The following is a 20,166-nucleotide window of genomic DNA, read 5'->3' on the forward strand; positions in this document are numbered from 1 at the left end:
CTGGGCATGTAGACACAGATTCCCAAATATTCAGAGCTTACCAAAGCCCCCTTTATGTATCTTATTTCCCAGCTTCTCCTTTTGAGTTTTTTGGTCAGCCTCTTGTTTGTCAGCCTCTTGTTTACCACCATCCCTGGCAGCAGCAGTGTTGAACAACTGCCACATACTCTGGGGAAAAGTCTGCTTTCAGTGAGTGAGTGCAGAGTCAGATCAAAGAAAGACAAGCTATGCAAGTGACGATTTTCCAGGGAACTGCCAGACAAGTCACATACACGTAATGACAATTCCCTGGGAATGGGGCTTTGAGGAGAGCTCCAAATTGCCCATTCCAGTGGATGCTAGGCTTTCGGTTTTCAAAGCTACTGTGACTGTGAGGCTATTGGTTTTCAAGATTACTCTGGAGCGGGGGAGAGGGGAATGGTTAACAGGATAAGTGAAAACAGCACAAAGCTTTCTGTTGTTATGGAAATTCAGCTGGGTTTTATTTTTTTCCTCCAATAAAGTCTTTAGATTGTTACAAGCATTCTGGTTAATATCCAGAGTTCTGAAAATGTTTATTTTGGTCATTTTTTGCTAGTGTTCTCACTGTTTTTTGGAGGAACGGATTTTCAGAAGTACTGTCATTTAGAAATATTTCTCCCTGTGATCTTTAGACCCTAATGAAAGACAATTTTTAATATCAATAATTAACATCCACATCAAAAATTATCTCTTTTCATAAGTTTTATTTACTTAACACAATAAAATATTTAGATGACAACTTTAAACTGGATGAGAAGCTACTAGTTTTTTCCAAATTCTTTTGGAAGATTCATGAGCAGTATGTGTAAAGATCACTCAGTCAAAAATGTTTCTTTAGGACACCAGGAATTTCTATTATAAGGTGTAAATAAAACTTTCATCATTTAATTAACAATTGTTATGTTTTACAACATTTAAAAATAATGGTAAAGTCCCTGGTGTTATTTTAGTTTATAAAATCACACTCATTCTAAATTCAGTTTTATTTCATTTAGTTGCTTGTTTGGTATTGCCTTTTGTATACTTTCACAGTAACTAAACATTGCCTATATTAGTATAAAGATATCAATTTGACTCACATGGACTTTGAAACAGCGATTAGGAAAATAGCAATTAGCGGGGGAAATGGGTATGTAAAGTCAGACCAACAAAAGATAATTCAAACACTTTGGGTCCTCCACAGTAAGGTAGTGTTCTGGGTGCAATCAACTGGAACAATTTGCCTTGATTTGTCTGACCAATGCAGGGAATAAAGATATGCCTTGATTTGTCTGACCAACGCAGGGAATAAAGATAACCAAAATACATGGCTTTCTATAGGTCAAAGGTGCCCAACAACTTCTGGAATACTTGGTTAGTTGAGGCTCTTTAAATCTGCCATTTATTGTCCTCCTCTGACTCACTGGTAATTCTTCTAGGTAAGGTTTAGGAGCAAAAGCAAAGGGTCAGGTCAGTCCATTCTGCGTGTTACTGACATCAGTGTTTAAACACTCCCCATGTTTTTATACCATTTTTATCAGGGAATAAAAATAAAATGGGGCTTCCCTGGTGGCGCAGTGGTTGAGAGTCCGCCTGCCGATGTGGGGGACACAGGTTCGTGCCCCGGTCCGGGAAGATCCCACATGCCGCGGAGCGGCTGGGCCCGTGAGCCATGGCTGCTGAGCCTGCGTGTCCGGAGCCTGTGCTCCGCAACGGGAGAGGCCACAACAGTGAGAGGCCCACATACCGCAAAAAATAAAATAAAATAAAATAAAAAATAAATAAAATGAAGTCTCTATCATCAAGAAACAGTCCTTATGAGACCTGGATTTTTTTTTTTTCTCCTTGTTATACCAAATTGTATCAATTAATTTGAAAGACTGTCATTCATACAAATACTGTCCACTGAACAAAGTGAACTTTAATCACTGACTTTGTATCTCAACAATTCATAGGTATCAAAGACACAGTATCATGGTTCTATCCTCTTCTTCCTATTCTATTGTTTTCTTTTGAAATTGAATCATGACTTTGGAAAACAGTAGGCCTGCTCTGAAACAAACGCTGGCAGTTGCATGCCAAGGCAGCGTTTTCATAGAACTTTCTTATATTCTGAATTCCTTCCCATTAAATGAATAAAGCAGAGAGATTTGAAAAGGCCTCCTTATGCATTAAGAGGCACACAAATTATCCTTTGAAATCAATGCAACATTTCCAATCAAATCTGAGATGCTCAATAAGTATAAATCTGTAGATCATTATCTTTAAAATCAGGAGGCATTTTTAACCAAATATAAAATGGAAAAGCCACAAAAAGAATTCTATTTGAAATCCCCAAATACCAGGTAGGCCCAAATCTTGACTACTTAGCCAATTAAGGTACCATTATTAATGAGACAAAACATTAATCAAAAAGTTAAAAAAAAACCCAAAACTGGGGGTTCACATTCCCAAACAAATTTAAGGCTATTCTCCCAACACCATTATACTGCCATTAACAAATATATTTTCTTACAAAAGAAAGAGTTTTTTTTATCCATTTGTTTCCTTTTAGAGAGAAATTCTTTGATGAATTTATCATGTCTGAAAAACGTAACTCGGACACGTTTCACATTTAGAACGTTAGGTAAAAAGGTCATCCTCAACATAACCCTACTATGTTTGGGAGAGGGAGTAGAAGGTTTCATACACTAAGGGGCAAGAATCTGGAAGAGACAAGTTCTGTAAACTTCTGTAAAGGACCAGATAAGAAATATTTTAGGCTTCACAGGCCATAAGGTCCCTGTGACTACTGAATATTGTCATTTTAGTTTGCAAATGTGTGTGGCCATGTTCCAATAAAAGTTGGGAAAATCAGCGCGACCATGCTTGTGGGTCACACTTTGCCGGCCCAGTCTATGAGAAAAGGAAAAGGAGCGGCACTGGTACTGAGGACAAACCACAAGTGGGCATGCAAGCAGATTAGGCATCCTGATGTATTCTGTGCCTTAATTTCAGGTTTTCCCTTTGTTAAAGTTGTGGCATTTTTTCCCACCCCAGCAGATAATCAACTCCCAACTTTAGTGGTAACTGACAGCAAAGGAGGAAAGTTAAGAAGAAGAGTTTCATTCTTAACAATGTCACTTAGACACCACACAAACTATAATCTAAAGCTGAACATAAGTGTGACCAAGTCTTTGCTTTGAGCATGCTTCCCTGACAACTAGGAGAATGGAACCTTCTACCAAGCTCCAGCCAAGACCTGACCCACACTCAGTCCTAAGGGGAAGCTGCTGATAGGGTGGCTATCTCAATTGCACATTCACCAGGAAGCAGCCCACAGCATATACTCTGATGGAAAGGTTGAAGAATTAGCAAAATAATCCTAACATTTTTCATTTTTAATAGCGTAAAGTCTGGAAACTTTGTGGAAAACATGCTTTCAGAGAAACTAAAAGCTCTCATGATCCATTGGTAAAATCTGGCTTCATAAATCTTGAAATATTAAAACACAGCAGGCATACCCTCCCACATGACAACTCCACCTCCTGCAACATGTTACAGTAAGTGCTGAAAAAGCATACTACTGATCTGGTAATTACTTTACTTCTGGAGCTCTGCTAAAAGCTCCTATTTTGCTTTTGTTTTGTATGCATCTCTATCAAATAAGCTTAATTGTGTTCTGCTGCCCTCAGGTGTCCATTTTTTAAATTATACATGAATACATGATTAGTTGGCAAAGCAGGATCCTTTGTAAATTTCCAAGCCAGGAAACTATAGCTATAATATTCAAAGTATTCTTTAATAAACCCCAAACACAAGGCTAATGTAAGTGTTAAAAGTTCAACTTTTAGATATATTTGAAATATTACTGGGATTTTTCCTACCACTTGTGTAACACACTGCCATTGAAAAAGGAGCCAGAAATGGCATAAAGAAGAAAAAGATATATGGCAACTGAAAATAATGTTACAACACAGTGCTTCTCAAAGTGTGGTTCAGGGATCCTGTTCAGGGTGTCCATGAGGTCAAACCTATTTTCATAATAATAATAAAAACGTTTTTCAGTCTCTCACAAGTTACAGTGGAGTTTTCTAGAAGCTACATGACTTGTGATATACTGCAAAAGACAAAATGCAGAAGCAGAGAATCTAGCAGTCTACTATTAAACCAAATATGAAAGAGATAGGCAAAAAAATTTAAATGCCATTCTTTTCACTAAATTTTGTTTAAGTATAATTATTGTTCATAAAAAATACGTTATTCATTTAATTGGCTTCTTAATACTATTTTTTTTTTTTTTTTTTTTTTTTTTTTTTGCGGTACACGGGCCTCTCACTGTTGTGGCCTCTCCCGTTGCAGAGCACAGGCTCCGGACACGCAGGCTCAGTGGCCATGGCTCACAGGGCCAGCCGCTGCGCAGCATGTGGGATCTTCCCGGACCGGGGCACGAACCTGTGTCCCCTGCATCAGCAGGCGGACTCTCAACCACTGTGCCACCAGGGAAGCCCTTATTAATACTATTTTAAATGATTTAATAAAATGTTTAAATTATCCATTTTAGTTTCTAATATGGTAAATCAGATATAAGTAAAAGTTTTTTGGTGGTCCTCAAAATATTTTAAGAGTATAAAGGAATCCTGAGAACACTGAGAAGTATTTAGTAGCATCTTCTATCACTGCTTCATAGAAAGTAGTTTCTCTAAAATTTGAGAAGATAAAGGAAAAGACTGCCCTCATTACCAAATTACAAAGACTAACCTCTACTTCTAACTTGATTGTCTAGACAGGCATTAAAGAAAATAATGGGATTAGAGGTCAGAGGTTTCAGTCACCTTCCTCATCCTCATTTCCCCCTCCCTCCCCAAACTATTTGCAGGAAGAAAGAGCAAAACCTGACTTAACAGAGTTTCATCTGCTTTCCTTTATCACCATCTACGAATGAGCAGTGCAAATGTGAGAAGCTCATAATGGTAAGAAAGAGAAGGGATGAAGTGTCTGAATAATGTATCAATGAGATAATCCGAGGCCCCTAAATGAGCCCCACTGACTCAACTGATAAAAGCTATCCTTGTTGTATTTTATAAGTATGAACTGATTCTAAGAAAAGTAAAACTACCAAAAAAAAAATGGTGAAAAAAGAAAGAGAAGGGGGTAAGGGCAGGGAGAAAGGAATGGAGGAAAGAAAAAAAGTAAAGGAAGGCTTTCATTTTGAGGAGTCCTGGAAGCCAAGAAAATCCACCAGTGCATGATTAATTCTGACATGCTTAAATAAGGATTCCTATTAAAATCTCGGCAGTTGCCAATTTGACAGTGATGAGAGTCTGGTGGAGTCACTGTGGCTGGGGAGCCCCCACGAGGTGAAAGAAAGACTCCACATCAGGGAGGTGTAAAAGAGGACTCCAAGAGAAGGAGGTTTATGGAAATAAATACCACCCACAGCTGGAAATCAGAGAAAAAGAATTCAGAGCCAGGGCTGGCTCTTCTGGAAGAGGACACTGAGGAAATGGGGTAGCATGGACTCGAAGAGGAGTCCACAGAGAACACAGCTCTGCAGGAGGGAGGGACAGCAGAAGCAAAACGCATTCACAGCGGATGCCAGTTACAATGATGACGGCCGCAGAAACCCACAGAGAATCCCTGAGTTATTAAATAATCCCTAGCAACCTCATGGAGATCTGTGCTGCTTTTAAGGGTGGAAATATAAGATAGCACAATATGAAAAATAAAAGTCTTTAATCACAATTCTTACAACAGTCATTTTCCACTTCTGATAATAAACCAAATATTTTACCCACCATTCAAAATTCTAGCATCCTAGAAAGCCAATTGTGATAAACTCACAATTATCAATGCAGTTTACAGATTGAAAAATAATGAATTCCTATGACCTATCTCAAACTGAACTACACACTACACACACCTTCTTAACATTATTCTGTTACAAAACCTATACTTTATTCCTTGACTTCTTTCTTCCCCCTACCAGTATGGTATACTTGCCTTGGTTTTACCCCTTATCCAACCTATAACCCAACACCAAAAAGAGCCAGTAAGGTCCTGCCTCATACAACAAAGCCAGACTACTGAAGATGATGCATGCCAAGTATCCCAAGGACAGAGCATCTGCAGGATGCCCAGCCCGAGACAGGAAGCCACCACTCCAGAGAAACCACACCCTACACACTACACCCCATGCACAGGGTGGGCTGGCTCTGTCAATGCTAGAAAGCGGAGACACACCTCAGATAAAACTGCTGCTAAAAATCCCAGGCCTCAGTGTTAAAGGGTAGATTCTGTCACAAAATCTTGACTTAAAATAATGCCCTGGCTACTGCCTCTGACCATGGCCTGACCTGGGCAGCACCATCTTGTGGATCTCTTCCAACTTTTAGCTGTGACACTGGCCAACTACTGTGCCCCTATCCACCCCAGTCTCTGCTGCAACTCAGTTCTATTTCTAAAACTTCCTCCCATCTCAGGATCCAGTCCTGGTAAGAAGCTCCTGACTACTGTCTTGGCCCTGCTACCTGTCTTCAGCCTCAGCCTCAGATTCAGGAGGCTGAAGCTCGACTAGGACTGAAGTACAAGAGAGCTACTTTTAGTTAACAGAGCACATCTGAAGATAAGTCCAGAAAAGGAACAAGTTTGAGTTTATTCTAAAATGATAAATCATTTTATTCATGCCTTTCCAATAAAATACAAGGCTTTAAAAAAAAGTTTCAACTCTTTCCTTGTTGATAGTTACAATATTCAATACACCTTAGCTCCAACATAGCAAGAGAAAAATAAACCTTAGAGTTTGTTTTGATAGATATTGATCTGTATGTGCAAAAGTCTAACTTACATATAGATTTCAGACATGAAGAAGCATTTTAAAAATAAGAGATTACTTAGCAAATGTGACCACAATTATAAAATACATATTTAATCTGAGTAAACCACTTGCAGAAAAGTAAAAGCAAGTCCATACTATTGCTAAAATAATGATAACTAATGATAAATCATTCGTATTTTTTAAAGTAGGTTCAGAAGGGAATCACCATTCTTAGCTCCAGTGAAATGACTAAAACACCTGAGCCCACTTAGTGAAGGGTGTGTAATTAAGAGACCCCCAGTGCTTTTCCACCACAGCACCTTAGTTACCTACCACCACCTCTGCAGTTAGCCTCACCAGCACTACCAGAGTGAGATATGGCCTCTGATCCTTACCCAGATGGCAGGGAACTTGGAATGGAGTGTACATGCTACAAGTGTTTGTTCTTTTTTTTTTTTTTTTTTTTTTTCGGTCCGCGGGCCTCTCACTGTTGTGGCCTCTCCTGTTGCGGAGCACAGGCTCCGGACACGCAGGCTCAGCGGCCATGGCTCACGGGCCCAGCCGCTCCGCGGCATGTGGGATCTTCCCAGACAGGGCCACGAACCCGTGTCCCCTGCATCAGCAGGCGGACTCTCAACCACTGCACCACCACTGTAGGAAGCCCTACAAGTGTTTCTTTAACGACAGAATAAATTAGAAAAAAGGAAGCTAGAAAGACATTCCAACATATGACACTGTATTAGACTCACTATATTAGTATACCTTCTACCGTTCTATTACTAAGATTAGCAGGAAGAACAAAGGCCCATTCCAGTGCATTTTCAACACATCATTCCTAAGCACAGGAAGATTCACAAAGAACAGCTATAAGAAATGAACCTCCCAGGTTATACCTCCCCCACTGAAAGCATGAGGAAGGTATGAGCTTGTCTCAGCACTTCTTAGAAATGTCATGCTGTTGTACTGCTATTATGACACAATGGTAGGGAAGAAAAGGGAAGTGGTTTATTGGTTCATTTCCCAAGAGGATTACTCTGGCTTTGGACTAAGTAATGAGAGGGGATGACCTAGGCAGTACAGCATAAGGAGAAGGTGAAAAGGGGAAGATGCTAGAAATAATTCACTGTATACTCTTCATGAATGATTCACTTTCAATAAGTCAGACACTGTAACATAATTCAGGCAATCATAATGCAAGAGAAGTTATATCCAGAATTATGAATTAAAAACTTACCACCTAGAAGGAAAATTTATTTTTAAAATGAATCCAGAGAAGGAAAAGAAGAGAAACACATTTTCACACAGTTAGTTTTTATGATAGCTAGTATACTTTCAACAGACTTGTAACAGCATGCATTGTATATAAGAATAAAAAAGTCTAATATACAAAACTTAAACAACAGACAATCCGAAGTATGTAGCACACATTTTTAAAAACAAACCTGAGAACTAATAATCAATAAAAACATGATTTTGAAGGCGATACAGAGGGATTTACTTGCATTCACAATTTTCTCCCTGCCACTATAGCCAGTTGTTATTATGTACGATTGGCATAAATCAAGATAATATTAAACTGTTCATTTATATAAACTGTCTCTTATATCCTAGTTGCCAAAAAGAAGTGCGACGCATCATTTAATCGCCTTTCAATTCCTCAAATGTGGAAGACAAAAGCAAATCCAAGATCTGTGGTTCTGAACCTGTGTACAAGAGGCCCTGGGGTGCCCATGGCTTGTCTGGACATCAAGCATGCGGAGTTATCTGAATAAATAACAAATCTCACACCTTTATTTACTGTTATACTTCAAATTATTGTGATTAATAAGACACACGCTTATTTGAAAGTATTATTAAAGCAATATTAGCTTTTTAAAAAGCAATCCAGCTTGTAATAGAAATAAATCCCCACAAATCTAGCAACTTCCATAGAAGTTCTGTGACATCCCCAACCTTTAAATAAGAATCGAACTATTACTGGATTCTCTTTTTCATTATTACACATTTTCTCAGTCAAAAGAGAGTAAATGCACAACTATCGTATGTGGATGGGACCTCAAGATATCCAATGTGAAGAAGATTCCTCGTGCTGGGACGCACTGGCTTGGATTAATGTTTATATGTGGACAAGCATAATCAAAAGTGTTTCCTTCAGCTGATAGTTAGGTTAAGAAATTGAGTGGGAGGAAAAGAAAGGGACAGAGTTGCAGCTGCTATCACAAGATGAACAGAGAAGAAAGCAATGAAAACGTGCTTCACTGTTAACAGGAAAACAGAGGTTAGGACAGTACACTGATTGGTCATCCCCATATCAAGTTGAATGAATATTAGACTCTAACACTCATTTCAAGGCTCACACTGTGGGAATCCCAGTACCTTCATTTCCACAAGACATATTATCCACAAATGTCCCCTGAGAACATCTACATTTTCAGTCTATATAATCTCAGGACACAAGTTACATATGCCTACAAGTCACTAACGTGTTCTAAATTCACCTCCTGCAAACTGCAGAAGGAATTTCCTAGTTGAGTATTGTGAGATTTGTGAAGACGATGTTGAAATTATGATTCTATCACTGTATCTTCTCCTTCACTTTCTTGACAGTAGAACCGTTCTTCCCCCCCCTCAGTCCATCTTAATGACCCCATACAGCTCCATTTTGCCTCTCTTAAAGAGGAGCACCATGTTTAAAATAAGGTGTGACCTTTTGGAATAGTAGAACAAATTAGGACCAATATCTAAGTTTTAGTTCTTTTAATGTGGTTTCTTAATTGTAAGATAAATCATATATCAAATCAAGGGATGATCTAGACTCTTTAATTATAAGAAACATGATTTTCTCTTCAAAATAAATGGACCTGGGACTATGAAATAATTTTTGTGCTAAGTACATGTTGATTTATATTTAACTAAAACATTTTCTCTAATATGAACAGTTCAAGTAAATGCTAAAATTCCACTTCTATGAAAGGTGAAAGTTTACATATAATTCTAAGTTCTATAAGTTCATCCTATACTTTAAATAGAAGATGAGACAGTAGATTACCTTGATATTTCAACTAGCAAGAGACCAGGTAAGTTGAGGAATGTAAAGAAGTCTGAGTTTTAATACTACTATATTTAGTGAAAACATAGTTGACACTTTCAGATCTAACTTATATCCTCTTTCCACTATTCTATATCAACCCTAGTAGCTAACCAAAAAACAAAACAAAAACAAAAAACATAAGTAAAAGCTCTGTCTCTGCCACCTAGTGGAGAAAGAAGATACAGAACACACATTACAGCTAGAACAACTCCAGACGTGTAGGCATACGGAATTCACTTAAAATTATGTTCAGTGCTAGCATGTAGAATAAGTTATTTCTTTTTCCAAAGGTTTATGTTTACCTACCTGCCATGTAGAGAATGAGGTAAAGGGAGGCAGAGGATAAACACAAAAGCAAAGATAAGCCCAAAATATTTTGGAGCTCTGTAAGAGAGCTCTTCACACACCTACACTTACATGGCCATGGAGATCTGTGTTAAGAAGCATCATTGCACAGGTGAGGCAATGGACTCCATCTAACAAAAGAGACAAGGACAGAAAGCATTAATTCACTATTTCCTGTTGGACTCCTCAGTATCATTAAAATAGCATACCTATGCTTAATTAAGAACCTATGAAAACGCAATACTGTGGCTAGGCAAAATTAATCATATTCATTTGGGGCAACACAAAATAGATAAAGAAAAAGTTATTAAAAGGATCTCAATGCACAGATTTGGACTCTACTGGTGATGAAGTAAATTATTCCTACCTCTGGAGGACAATTTGATAGTATATATCTAAAACTTTGAAACAGTGTCCTTTGACACAGCAAACCTACTTCTAGGGCTTTATACTAATGAAATAAGGAGCTACCCAAAACACAAGGGTATCTAAAGAAAGACTGCTTACAATGGGGAATGAGTAAATACAACCCACCTAAAACACAATTCTGTTATGTTGAAGTCATTAAAAATGTGGTCCAAGTATACATGTTGAAATGGAAAGATATTTTACAATAAAGTATTACATGAAAAACACATTATATGCAGTATGATTCTATTTAAATATAATACATCTAGAACGATATATAATACAATATTAAGAGATTATTATCTCTTGATAGTAAAATTATAATTTTTATCTTTTTTATTTAAAGTTTCTCAATTTTCTATAAGATATAGAAATGAAAATAAATTAATACTGTTACTTTTTTATTTTCTGGGAAGAAAGTGAAATTAGGAAAGAAGCAGAAGTTAAAGAAAACCAAGATTTGCATCTTCCAATGTTTACTCTTTGGGTATTAGTTCTCTGGCTAAAAATATATAGACAGAAATAGTTATCCTTTTTCTTGCCATTCTTTAAAGGCAACATTTAGGTTGACTGGTCCAGGATGCTATGGATCAGACAAAAGTGAAATACTGAAATAATCACTGAAGATTTAAAAATTAATATTTAGGGGAAAAACGTTACCCAAACCAGCAAGGTCATTTCACACTTATATGGAAACATCACTTTCTCTTCTTACTTTACAAAGGAAAAGAAAAAGCACTAAGAGTTAAGCTTCTTACTTCCAAACCTTAGGATTAGTTCTCCTTATTCTCTCCCTGCAATTCTCAATCCAAGTAAAGTAGACAATAGCAGCTGCAGATGCAGAAAAATCTTATTAATTTATACTAAATGTACAAAAAAGCTTGTCCCACTACTGAATTCATGAATTAAAGATAGCTTATCTTCCAAACTATGCCTCTGAGTAGGTGATTTCTCTAAGTGGACTATCTCTAAGTAGATGCTACTAAATGCTTAAAAGTGTATGTATTCCAGTATTCTAAATACATATAAAACAAATTCTTGAATGTATTTATAAAACTCAGCAGCTAACTCTCAAATATCCTTATCAACAGCCAATTGAGTACACAAATCCGTAGTCCTTGTTTCACTTAGTAATGTCAATGTCTTCTTAGATTTGAAGAAGGTTCTAATAAAAACAATCCACTTCTATACCTTTCATTCTCTAGTCAAGGCCGACAGTGATACAGACAGTGAATAAATGGTATACATATAGTCAAAGGAATAAAGACAGTTCCTATTTTACGGATAGGAATGTGACTAACAATCAGTTAATTTAGCTACAGCCTTCAGGGCAGAGGCAGCAGGAGCAATCACTTTAGTCAATATGAAGTACACTGACACAATGTTAATTGGCAATACGGAAGCTAAGAGATAATTATAATTTCTAGTGCATCTAGTCTCAGTGATTTATTCCAGAACTTGTAAGTTTATGAAAGATACTCCAATTGTAAGTGAATATGCTTGACTTCAAACCCTGAAAACTTTGCTTTATTATAAGAATTGAAACGGAGAAATGACCTATCTTCGTAGGGTATATCAAAAATTAAATAGTTTAAAGTTGCTTTTTAAAATAATAAATACAAATATAGATCATTAAAATCATAAACCAGAGTCAGTGGTCAGTGCTGTAATAATGAATGTCCAAAAAAAGCACCAGAGACACACCACAAACTCCAGTGAGATTTGCAAATGTTTCCAAAACTAACCATAAAACTATACATGCCCTTCATCAAGAAGCTTAGAGATCAGGTGTATAGGAAGGAGAAAGAAGAAAACTAGCATTTTACTTATTACAATGCACACTGACATAAAATCTCAGTGACAAACCATGAGCAATTTAAAGAAAGTATACTGTCATACTATGGAACTGGAAAATGGAGTAAAAGTAACTAAAACAAGAGTAAAGAATATCATGCAGTCATTAAACATCATGGCTTTTAAAGAATATTTGATAACATGAGAAAATGCTCACAATGAGAGGGAAAGACAGTAGGAAACAAAACTCTGTAATGATTCCAATTTGACATAAAATATTGTACAAATAGACTAGAAGGAAGTAAATCAAAGTGTTAGTAACAGTTATCTCTAGGTAATTAGAGATAACTAGGTGATTTTCATTTTCTTCTGTATAAGTTTCCATATTTTCCATAATAAAACGTAACCTTCACACATTGAGGAAAATAGCCCTTGTTATAAGAAAGAAATTCAAGCATTTCCATCAGATTACCTTGTGAAGCAATGGTATCTGGGTTACAATAAAAATATCTATTGGAGAAGTGTACTAAAACTCTCTCTCGTTCTTGGGTTTCTCCCACAAGAGAAAATGCTTTAAAGAAGTACCTAAAAAAGAATTAAGGGGGAAAAGGTGAATTTTTAGAAAATGTTACCATACTCTCTATGTTTGATAGTTAAAGTTAATTCATTTAAACATAAGAAATTAACAATACAAAGTAAGATATTCTATAGTTATTTTTTAAAAATCACTTACTAGATGGCCATTCAATATAAATTTATATTGATGCTTATATTATAGGAACTGTCAATATAAAAGATGACAGAGCAATAACATGGTGGCCAATACATCAAAAAAAGCCTTGGGAAGGTGGGTGATTTCCACATATGTTAAGTGTCAAGTAGCCATTTTAAAAGATCAGTCGGATAAAAACTAAAGAACACAAGTCTGGATGCATAACCATGTAGGCTATGTTTTAAACTTTTTTTTTTTTTTTTTTTAATTTTTTGGCCATGCCACACGGCATGTGGATCTTAGTTCCCCAACCAGGGATCGAACCCACGCCCCCTGCACTGGCAGTGTGGAGTCTTAACCACTGAACCGCCAGGGAAGTCCCCTGTAGACTATGTTTTAAAGCTTGACAAAGATCACAGGTTTTTGTCATTTTGTTACTTGACTGTAATCACCACCGACCCACTATTAAAATTACAATTATATCGTCTTATGCACAGTAGATTTCTTTTTTTATTATTATTCAAACAGAAAGTTGCAAAAATTATAATGATCCTCATCAGTTCACTCAGTCCCATGTTATTTTGTTTTCACCTTGAACTTTTGTTAGCACTTTTATGAACTCATCAGTTTTCCATTAGCACAGTAGATTTCTGTTAATTTTATTTTGCCTATTATCACTACCATATATTATTAACTTGCTACATGAGGAAGAAATTGGAAAATAAAACCCTAATTTATTTCTTAATTTAGGAATACCAATCTAGATCAATCTAGATCAGAGTCACTGAGAGTACTGTCTATTATAGATGTATCCAGGACCCTCACTTGACAAAGTAGATGCATTTACCTAAACATGAGATGGGACGGAAAAAATCATTTAAAATGCCCTAAGAATCTTACTTTTGAAAGAAACATACAATAAAACATATTTCAGTGATGAAAGTGCTGTCTTCCTTTTCTGTAGTTAATCTAAATTATGTTGATCTAACTTTAATTTTTCTTAACTTTTTTTTATAAACCACATGAGAGAGCAAAGCAAAAATACAGATCCCTCCCCCACCCTTACCTGTTTTCATTGACAAACCTATGAGTACCCTTGATTCATGCAAAGAGCCAGAGACTAACTCACTGCTGTGCATTCTAACGGAACATCCTCCCTTCACCTCCCAGGCCTCAGTTTCCTGATTTGTAACACTAGAGCATTACACAAGATGATCTCAGAATTCCTCCAGGCTGTGACACGTTATAAAGTTTATAAGATTAAGTGCTTACTGGATTTTACCTCCAGCTGCCCTTAGAAATTTATACTATGGTATCGTGTGAGACGTGAGGGTCAGTGTGTTTCCAACACCGTCACTTGAACAGATCAGCAAAAGGCGCTACTGTCTGAAACAGTTTTACAGATACTTTCTGCTGATTATTATGTTGATATTCATTTTTATCCCATTCACTAGTTAATTCCAAAGTACTGTCTTAAAGGGCTATTTGGCTACTGTAAAAAATGATTAGGGAAAATCTAATTCTACAGTCTGTAAACTGTGCCCTTTTAAGGCATTCAAAAACCAGATTCCCACAGATTCCATTTCTCCAAGACTTACTTTGCCACCATTCTTTACTAGGTCGTCTATTTGGTGCAGGATATGAGTTCATGTGTGATTTCATAAAAACAATATATTTTTCCCACTTTCCACCATGTTTAATATCTGTAATACAATCTGAGCTAAGATCACAAAGTAACTGTGGGTTTAAAAAAATAAAAATCAGATTTTAGCTTCAGCACATTATTTTCTCTTCTCAGAATTAATTATTTAGAAGCAAAAAAGAACAAAAGTGATGTTTAATCATACCTGAGAGACTGATCCAGTGTCATTCCTGTAAAATCAAAAAACTTCAAATATTCTTCCGCAACTAGTTTGCTAAATTCATTGCTATAAGAAAACAGAATAGACTTGGTTATTAAAATTGAAGCCATCAGAACACACACATACCCCTACAAGGATACACTCAGACACCATCCTTGGAATGGGACATACTTCTTGCCTAGGTGCTTTGCCACATCCGATCTTTTGAATCTGTCTAGTTGATAAAGACGTTTGGCCAACCTTTTGGCTGCTTCTACGTTGCTGCTGGTACCATTACTGAGACTTCCTGAGGTTTCCTTTTCCAGAATTTCAGTACTCCCCATTTCAGAATGAGCCTCTAGCAGTGTTGTTTTCACCCCAGCATTGCTGTGAGAACTGATAAAGAAGGAAACAAAAGAATAGAAAAGATTGTTCTTGTGTGGCAAAAAGGAAAGTAGCTAATGAAATTATCACAATATTGTAGAACAAATGAAAAAACTATTTTAAATGATAGCATCTTATGCTTAATTATTCACAAAAATATTTTCAGTTGCTATATTTTAACATACTAGAGAAGTGATTACTTAAACCCTAGATGAGCAGTTCTCAAACCTTTTGGTCTCAGGACGTTTATATTCTTGAAAGAATAGAGAACTCCAAAGACCTCTATGTATGTAGGTTATATCTAGTGATATTCACTGCATGAGTAATTAAAACAGAAAAATTTAAATATTCATTTAAAAATAATAAATCCATTTCATGAATATAAATAATACATTTTTATTAAAAATAACTATATTTTCCAAAACAATAACATAATATTTAATGAGACAACCAACAGTGATTTACATCTTTTACAAATTTCTTTAATGCCTGGCACACTAGAAGACAGCTGGATTCTCACAGCCATTTCTACATTCACTCAGTAATAATACATCATTTTGGTTGAAAGTATTAAGAAAATCTGGCCTCACAGAAATATTTAGTTAGAAAAATAGGGAGCATTTTAATATCCTTAATTGTGGATATTCTTTTTTCATATGATGATGCCAAAATAAAACAAGTGGTAGTCTCTTAAAAGTTAGCTGCAATATAGAATCTAAACTTGTATCAATGAACTTTTTGTACTCATATTAAAAACGTCTCACATGGGCTTCCCTGGTGGCACAGCGGTTGAGAGTCTGCCTGCCAATGCAGGGGACACGGGTTCGAGCCCTGGTCTGGGAGGATCCCACATGCTGCAGAGCAACTGGGCCCGTGAGCCACAACTACTGAGCCTGCGCATCTGGAGCTTGTGCTCCACAACAAGAGAGGCCGCGACACTGAGAGGCCCGCGCACCGCCATGAAGAGTGGCCCCCACTCGCCGCCAACTAGAGAGAGCCTGCGTGCAGCAATGAAGACCCACCACAGCCAAAAATAAATAAAATCCTTCACAGCTCCCTCCCACTGGTGCAGGTGCCGTCCTTATTCTTTTGTCTCTGTTTTTTCTTTTGCCCTACCCAGTTACGTGGGGAGTTTCTTGCCTTTTGGGAGGTCTGAGGTCTTCTGCCAGCCTTCAGTAGGAGTTCTGTAGGAGTTGTTCCACGTGTGGATGTATTTCTGGTGTATCCGTGGGGAGGAAGGCGATCTCCGCGTCTTACTCTCCAGACCGTTCTTAATAAGTGCTGTTTTATGATCACAGCAAACCTATAAATGCGGTGTGGAGCCCCCGGAGAGGCGGGGCGCAGGCGGCCGGTTCCTCTGGGGCCCTGCACGCGTCTAATCGAACCCCAACTTCTCTCGGCCGCTGTCGCCGGCGGCAGCTGGGGCGCGAGCTCAAACCAAGAGCGCTGCCTGGCCGCCCACATTTTATTATTTTAAAAAATAATAACATTTATTAATGTCACCACTAATATCCTCAGAAAAGTCTTTAAGTACTGGGAAGCTGCCAAACTTTTGGTGGTAGATACAAGTTTTCCAAAATTCTAATTTTTGATTGAAACTTAAGTATTAACATTGGCAACAAGAATTGATGGTTGTTTTCCTTAAAGTAATTAAGTAACTCTATTTTCAAGAAAATGTTTGCCAAAACCACAGTTTGTCAGACTTTGAAGGAAAATGGCATTTCCATGAAAAAAGCAACTAGTTTATAGCTCACAACTCAAACTACATGAGTGCTGTTCCTAGACAGCGCTTCATGCATATTTTCCATTTCATTGCATGTGAAATTAAAAAGGCAGGTACCCGAGTGTTGAAAGGCAGTTAATTGGTACTGCTTTATCAAGGACATCTTTAGGTGAAACTGCCCTTTATTTTTATTTTGAATGCATGGCAATGAAGAATGTAACAACTAGAACAGTTTGGTGCTACTACCTTGATTTGTGCTAAGGCCCCCACCATTGCTTTTGTACCATCAGTGTGTATCAACACAGTGAAAAAGGAAAACAATGCTGCACTGTTATTATAAAAATAATTTTGACCTCACCAACCCATTGAAAGGGTCTCAGGAAGCCGCACAACCACACCGTGAGAACCTCCGCTCTAGCCAGGTGCTGCAGCATGCATCTGTAACACTAAAACCAATAACACTGTGATTTCCAGACCTTCCTTTGGACTTCCAACAGAACAAAGCTATGTTCGTGGTAAACTACTTGTGCTTAAGTAGTCTTCCAACACACTTACTGTAGACTGTAAAGCAGACATAGAATTTTTCTGCAATGAACCAGAGAGGAAATATTTCAGACTTGCAGGCCACATAAGGACCCTGGTCACACATGCTTCTTTGTTTTTGTTGTTTTTTCACAACCTTTAAAAATGTAAAAGCCATTCCAGGCTACACTGAATCCTAGTCTGCAGGCCCTTGCCCTATCCCATAGCTCGTTAACTTGGCCCAAATTGTAAGTAGAGAACAATTTATTGTCTAAACGAGGACACTCTGAAAAGGAAACAGGGATGATAAAATCATTAAATATGTAGTTATAATTGTTACAAGGTAAAAAAAAATAAAGCATTACCAATAAAAAAAATAGTTGTAAACTTATAAAAATCATTACAGCAAAGTGAAGACATTTTTAAACAGAACTGCTTAATCTCTATTTTGTCACTTGTTCTACCTAACTTACAATTTCCCATTTCCCACTGATCCACCAACTGAGTGGTAGCCTGGCAGCTTCACTATCACTCAGTGCAGCTGGGCAACTGCACAACCAGCTGGTGCACCAAGGAGCGCCTGGGGGCTGCAGAGTCCCCGGAGTCCCCAACCACTGCCAGACTCTAGCAGCCCCTCTCCAAGCTCACTTGTCAGCAAGCACTGCACAAGCTATCTCTGAAAGGAGCTTTAAGGGGAGGGAAAAGGGAGAGAGAGTATCCCACATAGTCTTTTAGACTCAACTATGTGAAATTTCTGTTCAATGCACACGTCAGCTCACGCATTCCAGATGAGACTGTGGAGAAGCGGCAAGTACAAAGTGGAGGGTTACAAACCCATGCTGACTTATTCTACTGCAACTATTAATGATAATACTTCATTTTTTTAAAGTCAAAGTCAAATGCTAAACCACAGTCAACACCAAGACAACAGACACAAACCAGAACTGACCCAGGCAAACCAAGATGTTTGGTAACCCTCCCTAAGCAATCAGCCACCTTAAACAATTTTCCAAAAGAAATACCCACCAATTAAAATAACTTGCTTCATTATGATGAATTCTTCGTGTAAATACATTTAAATATTTTTTCATCTTAAACTTTCCTTTATAAAGTTCACATTACCAGCCAGTTTTGTGAAATTTACACTATCAGAAAACTGAATATTTAATTTTTATATACAGCAAAGCTGTAAGTAAATTCATAGAGGACACTTCTTTTAAAGGCCAGCTCACACTTCTGTGTTTTCCTAAATAAGTGGTGAAAATGTAAAATATTTACTCTAAGAACTAGCTGAGTTACAATCAAGTAGTTTTTATAATTATGAAAAGAAAATCCCTGGAGTTGCGCTCCCGCGCATTCTCCTACTCTGCATATTAGCTATTGTGTAGAAAAAACAACGTCAAAGAAAGGATTTTCTTCTCATTAAACTGCTACTTAGCATTGTTCACTTCTCAGGGCAAATTCACGGCATGTATTTAATCACTCCATTAAAAAAAGTAATTGTACCACATACATAGTACTGCAAAGATGTTGTTCAAATACAACAGACTTACCCTAACGACATTGTATTTTTTAAATGCGGTATTGATTCCTATTCCTTATGTTTCTCATTCCTCATGTTTGCTGCCTCTTTCTCCTATCCTGCCCAGTCTATTTCACCTCATTTTCCTCACATTCACCAGAAGGAGGCAATTTAAAAATGTGTATGGATCAGACTTCTCTGGATCTTCTTGAGAAAACCTTCAGTAAAAAGGAAAATAAGGAATAAAATGAAGATAAATACTTCCATTCCTAGATGGCTTCATTCTGCCCCATTCACAATTTATGAAAGAACATGAACAAGAATAGAGATTGCCCCTTTTAAGTCAGAAAGCCTGGCAGTATGATGGCAATACCAACTCACCAACAGTACGACAGACACCAAGAACCCATATCTTGGAGCCAAGGGTGCGCCTGGGCCATGCTTCCTCTCACAAGCCCCTTCCCAGGACTCTTCATCCCCCATCTCCACTGTCTGCTGGTCCACTAGGGCTTCCAAGGACCTGGCTCCCTGTGAGGTCATATGACTATGACCTCACACTCTTGCAAGTGTTTACTGTTGGGGTTTCTGTATGTTTTTACAGTACTAATAAAAACAGAAGCCAGAACACAGGGTCCACTGTATACCAAGAGCATACACAACAATGGCAGCCCTGCCTTGTTCACACTTGATAAAGCAAACTGGATGACCCCTCTCAGCAGGAGGGACACCCCTGTTTTGTTTCCTGGAATACACAAGACATTGTCCATCTAGTCTGCTGAGTGTTAGATGCTTTCAATAGTTTGAATTTTCCTATCTTTTCTACAGTTCCGCTTTTCTTCTTGATCAAGTAACTTAAATCTCCTAAGGTGAAATCCTTACCAGTCACTTAAATATAGAAGAAACTTCCCAAAAGCTTCTCCCTGTGATATATATAAATGCTTCACTAAGGCCTATACCTCACACCTCCAAACATATGTGGTTACACTCTATCATCAACATCATCAAAAGAAGGATCAGATCACTGAGTC

At 37.5% G+C, this 20,166-nt stretch overlaps 1 protein-coding gene across 2 annotated transcripts in view; it reads right to left on the reverse strand.

Moving 5' to 3' along the window:
- The window catches only part of PSD3 (pleckstrin and Sec7 domain containing 3), a 557,682-nt gene that overhangs the window by 284,879 nt on the left and 252,637 nt on the right, over nt 1-20,166 (reverse strand). The window contains exons 5-8 of one of the 2 annotated variants that reach the window (XM_024765145.1): nt 15,180-15,374; nt 14,994-15,074; nt 12,907-13,019; nt 10,305-10,363 (exon numbers count right to left, since the gene is read on the reverse strand). In XM_024765145.1, coding sequence (XP_024620913.1) covers nt 10,305-10,363; nt 12,907-13,019; nt 14,994-15,074; nt 15,180-15,374 — 448 coding nt within the window. Of the gene's footprint in view, nt 1-10,304; nt 10,364-12,906; nt 13,020-14,993; nt 15,075-15,179; nt 15,384-20,166 lie in introns of both variants that reach the window. The other variant, XM_024765144.1, reaches the window with a different exon arrangement.

This window comes from Neophocaena asiaeorientalis, unplaced genomic scaffold (assembly GCF_003031525.2).
Source record: "Neophocaena asiaeorientalis asiaeorientalis breed wild unplaced genomic scaffold, Neophocaena_asiaeorientalis_V1.1 scaffold14, whole genome shotgun sequence".
NCBI lineage: Eukaryota > Metazoa > Chordata > Mammalia > Artiodactyla > Phocoenidae > Neophocaena > Neophocaena asiaeorientalis.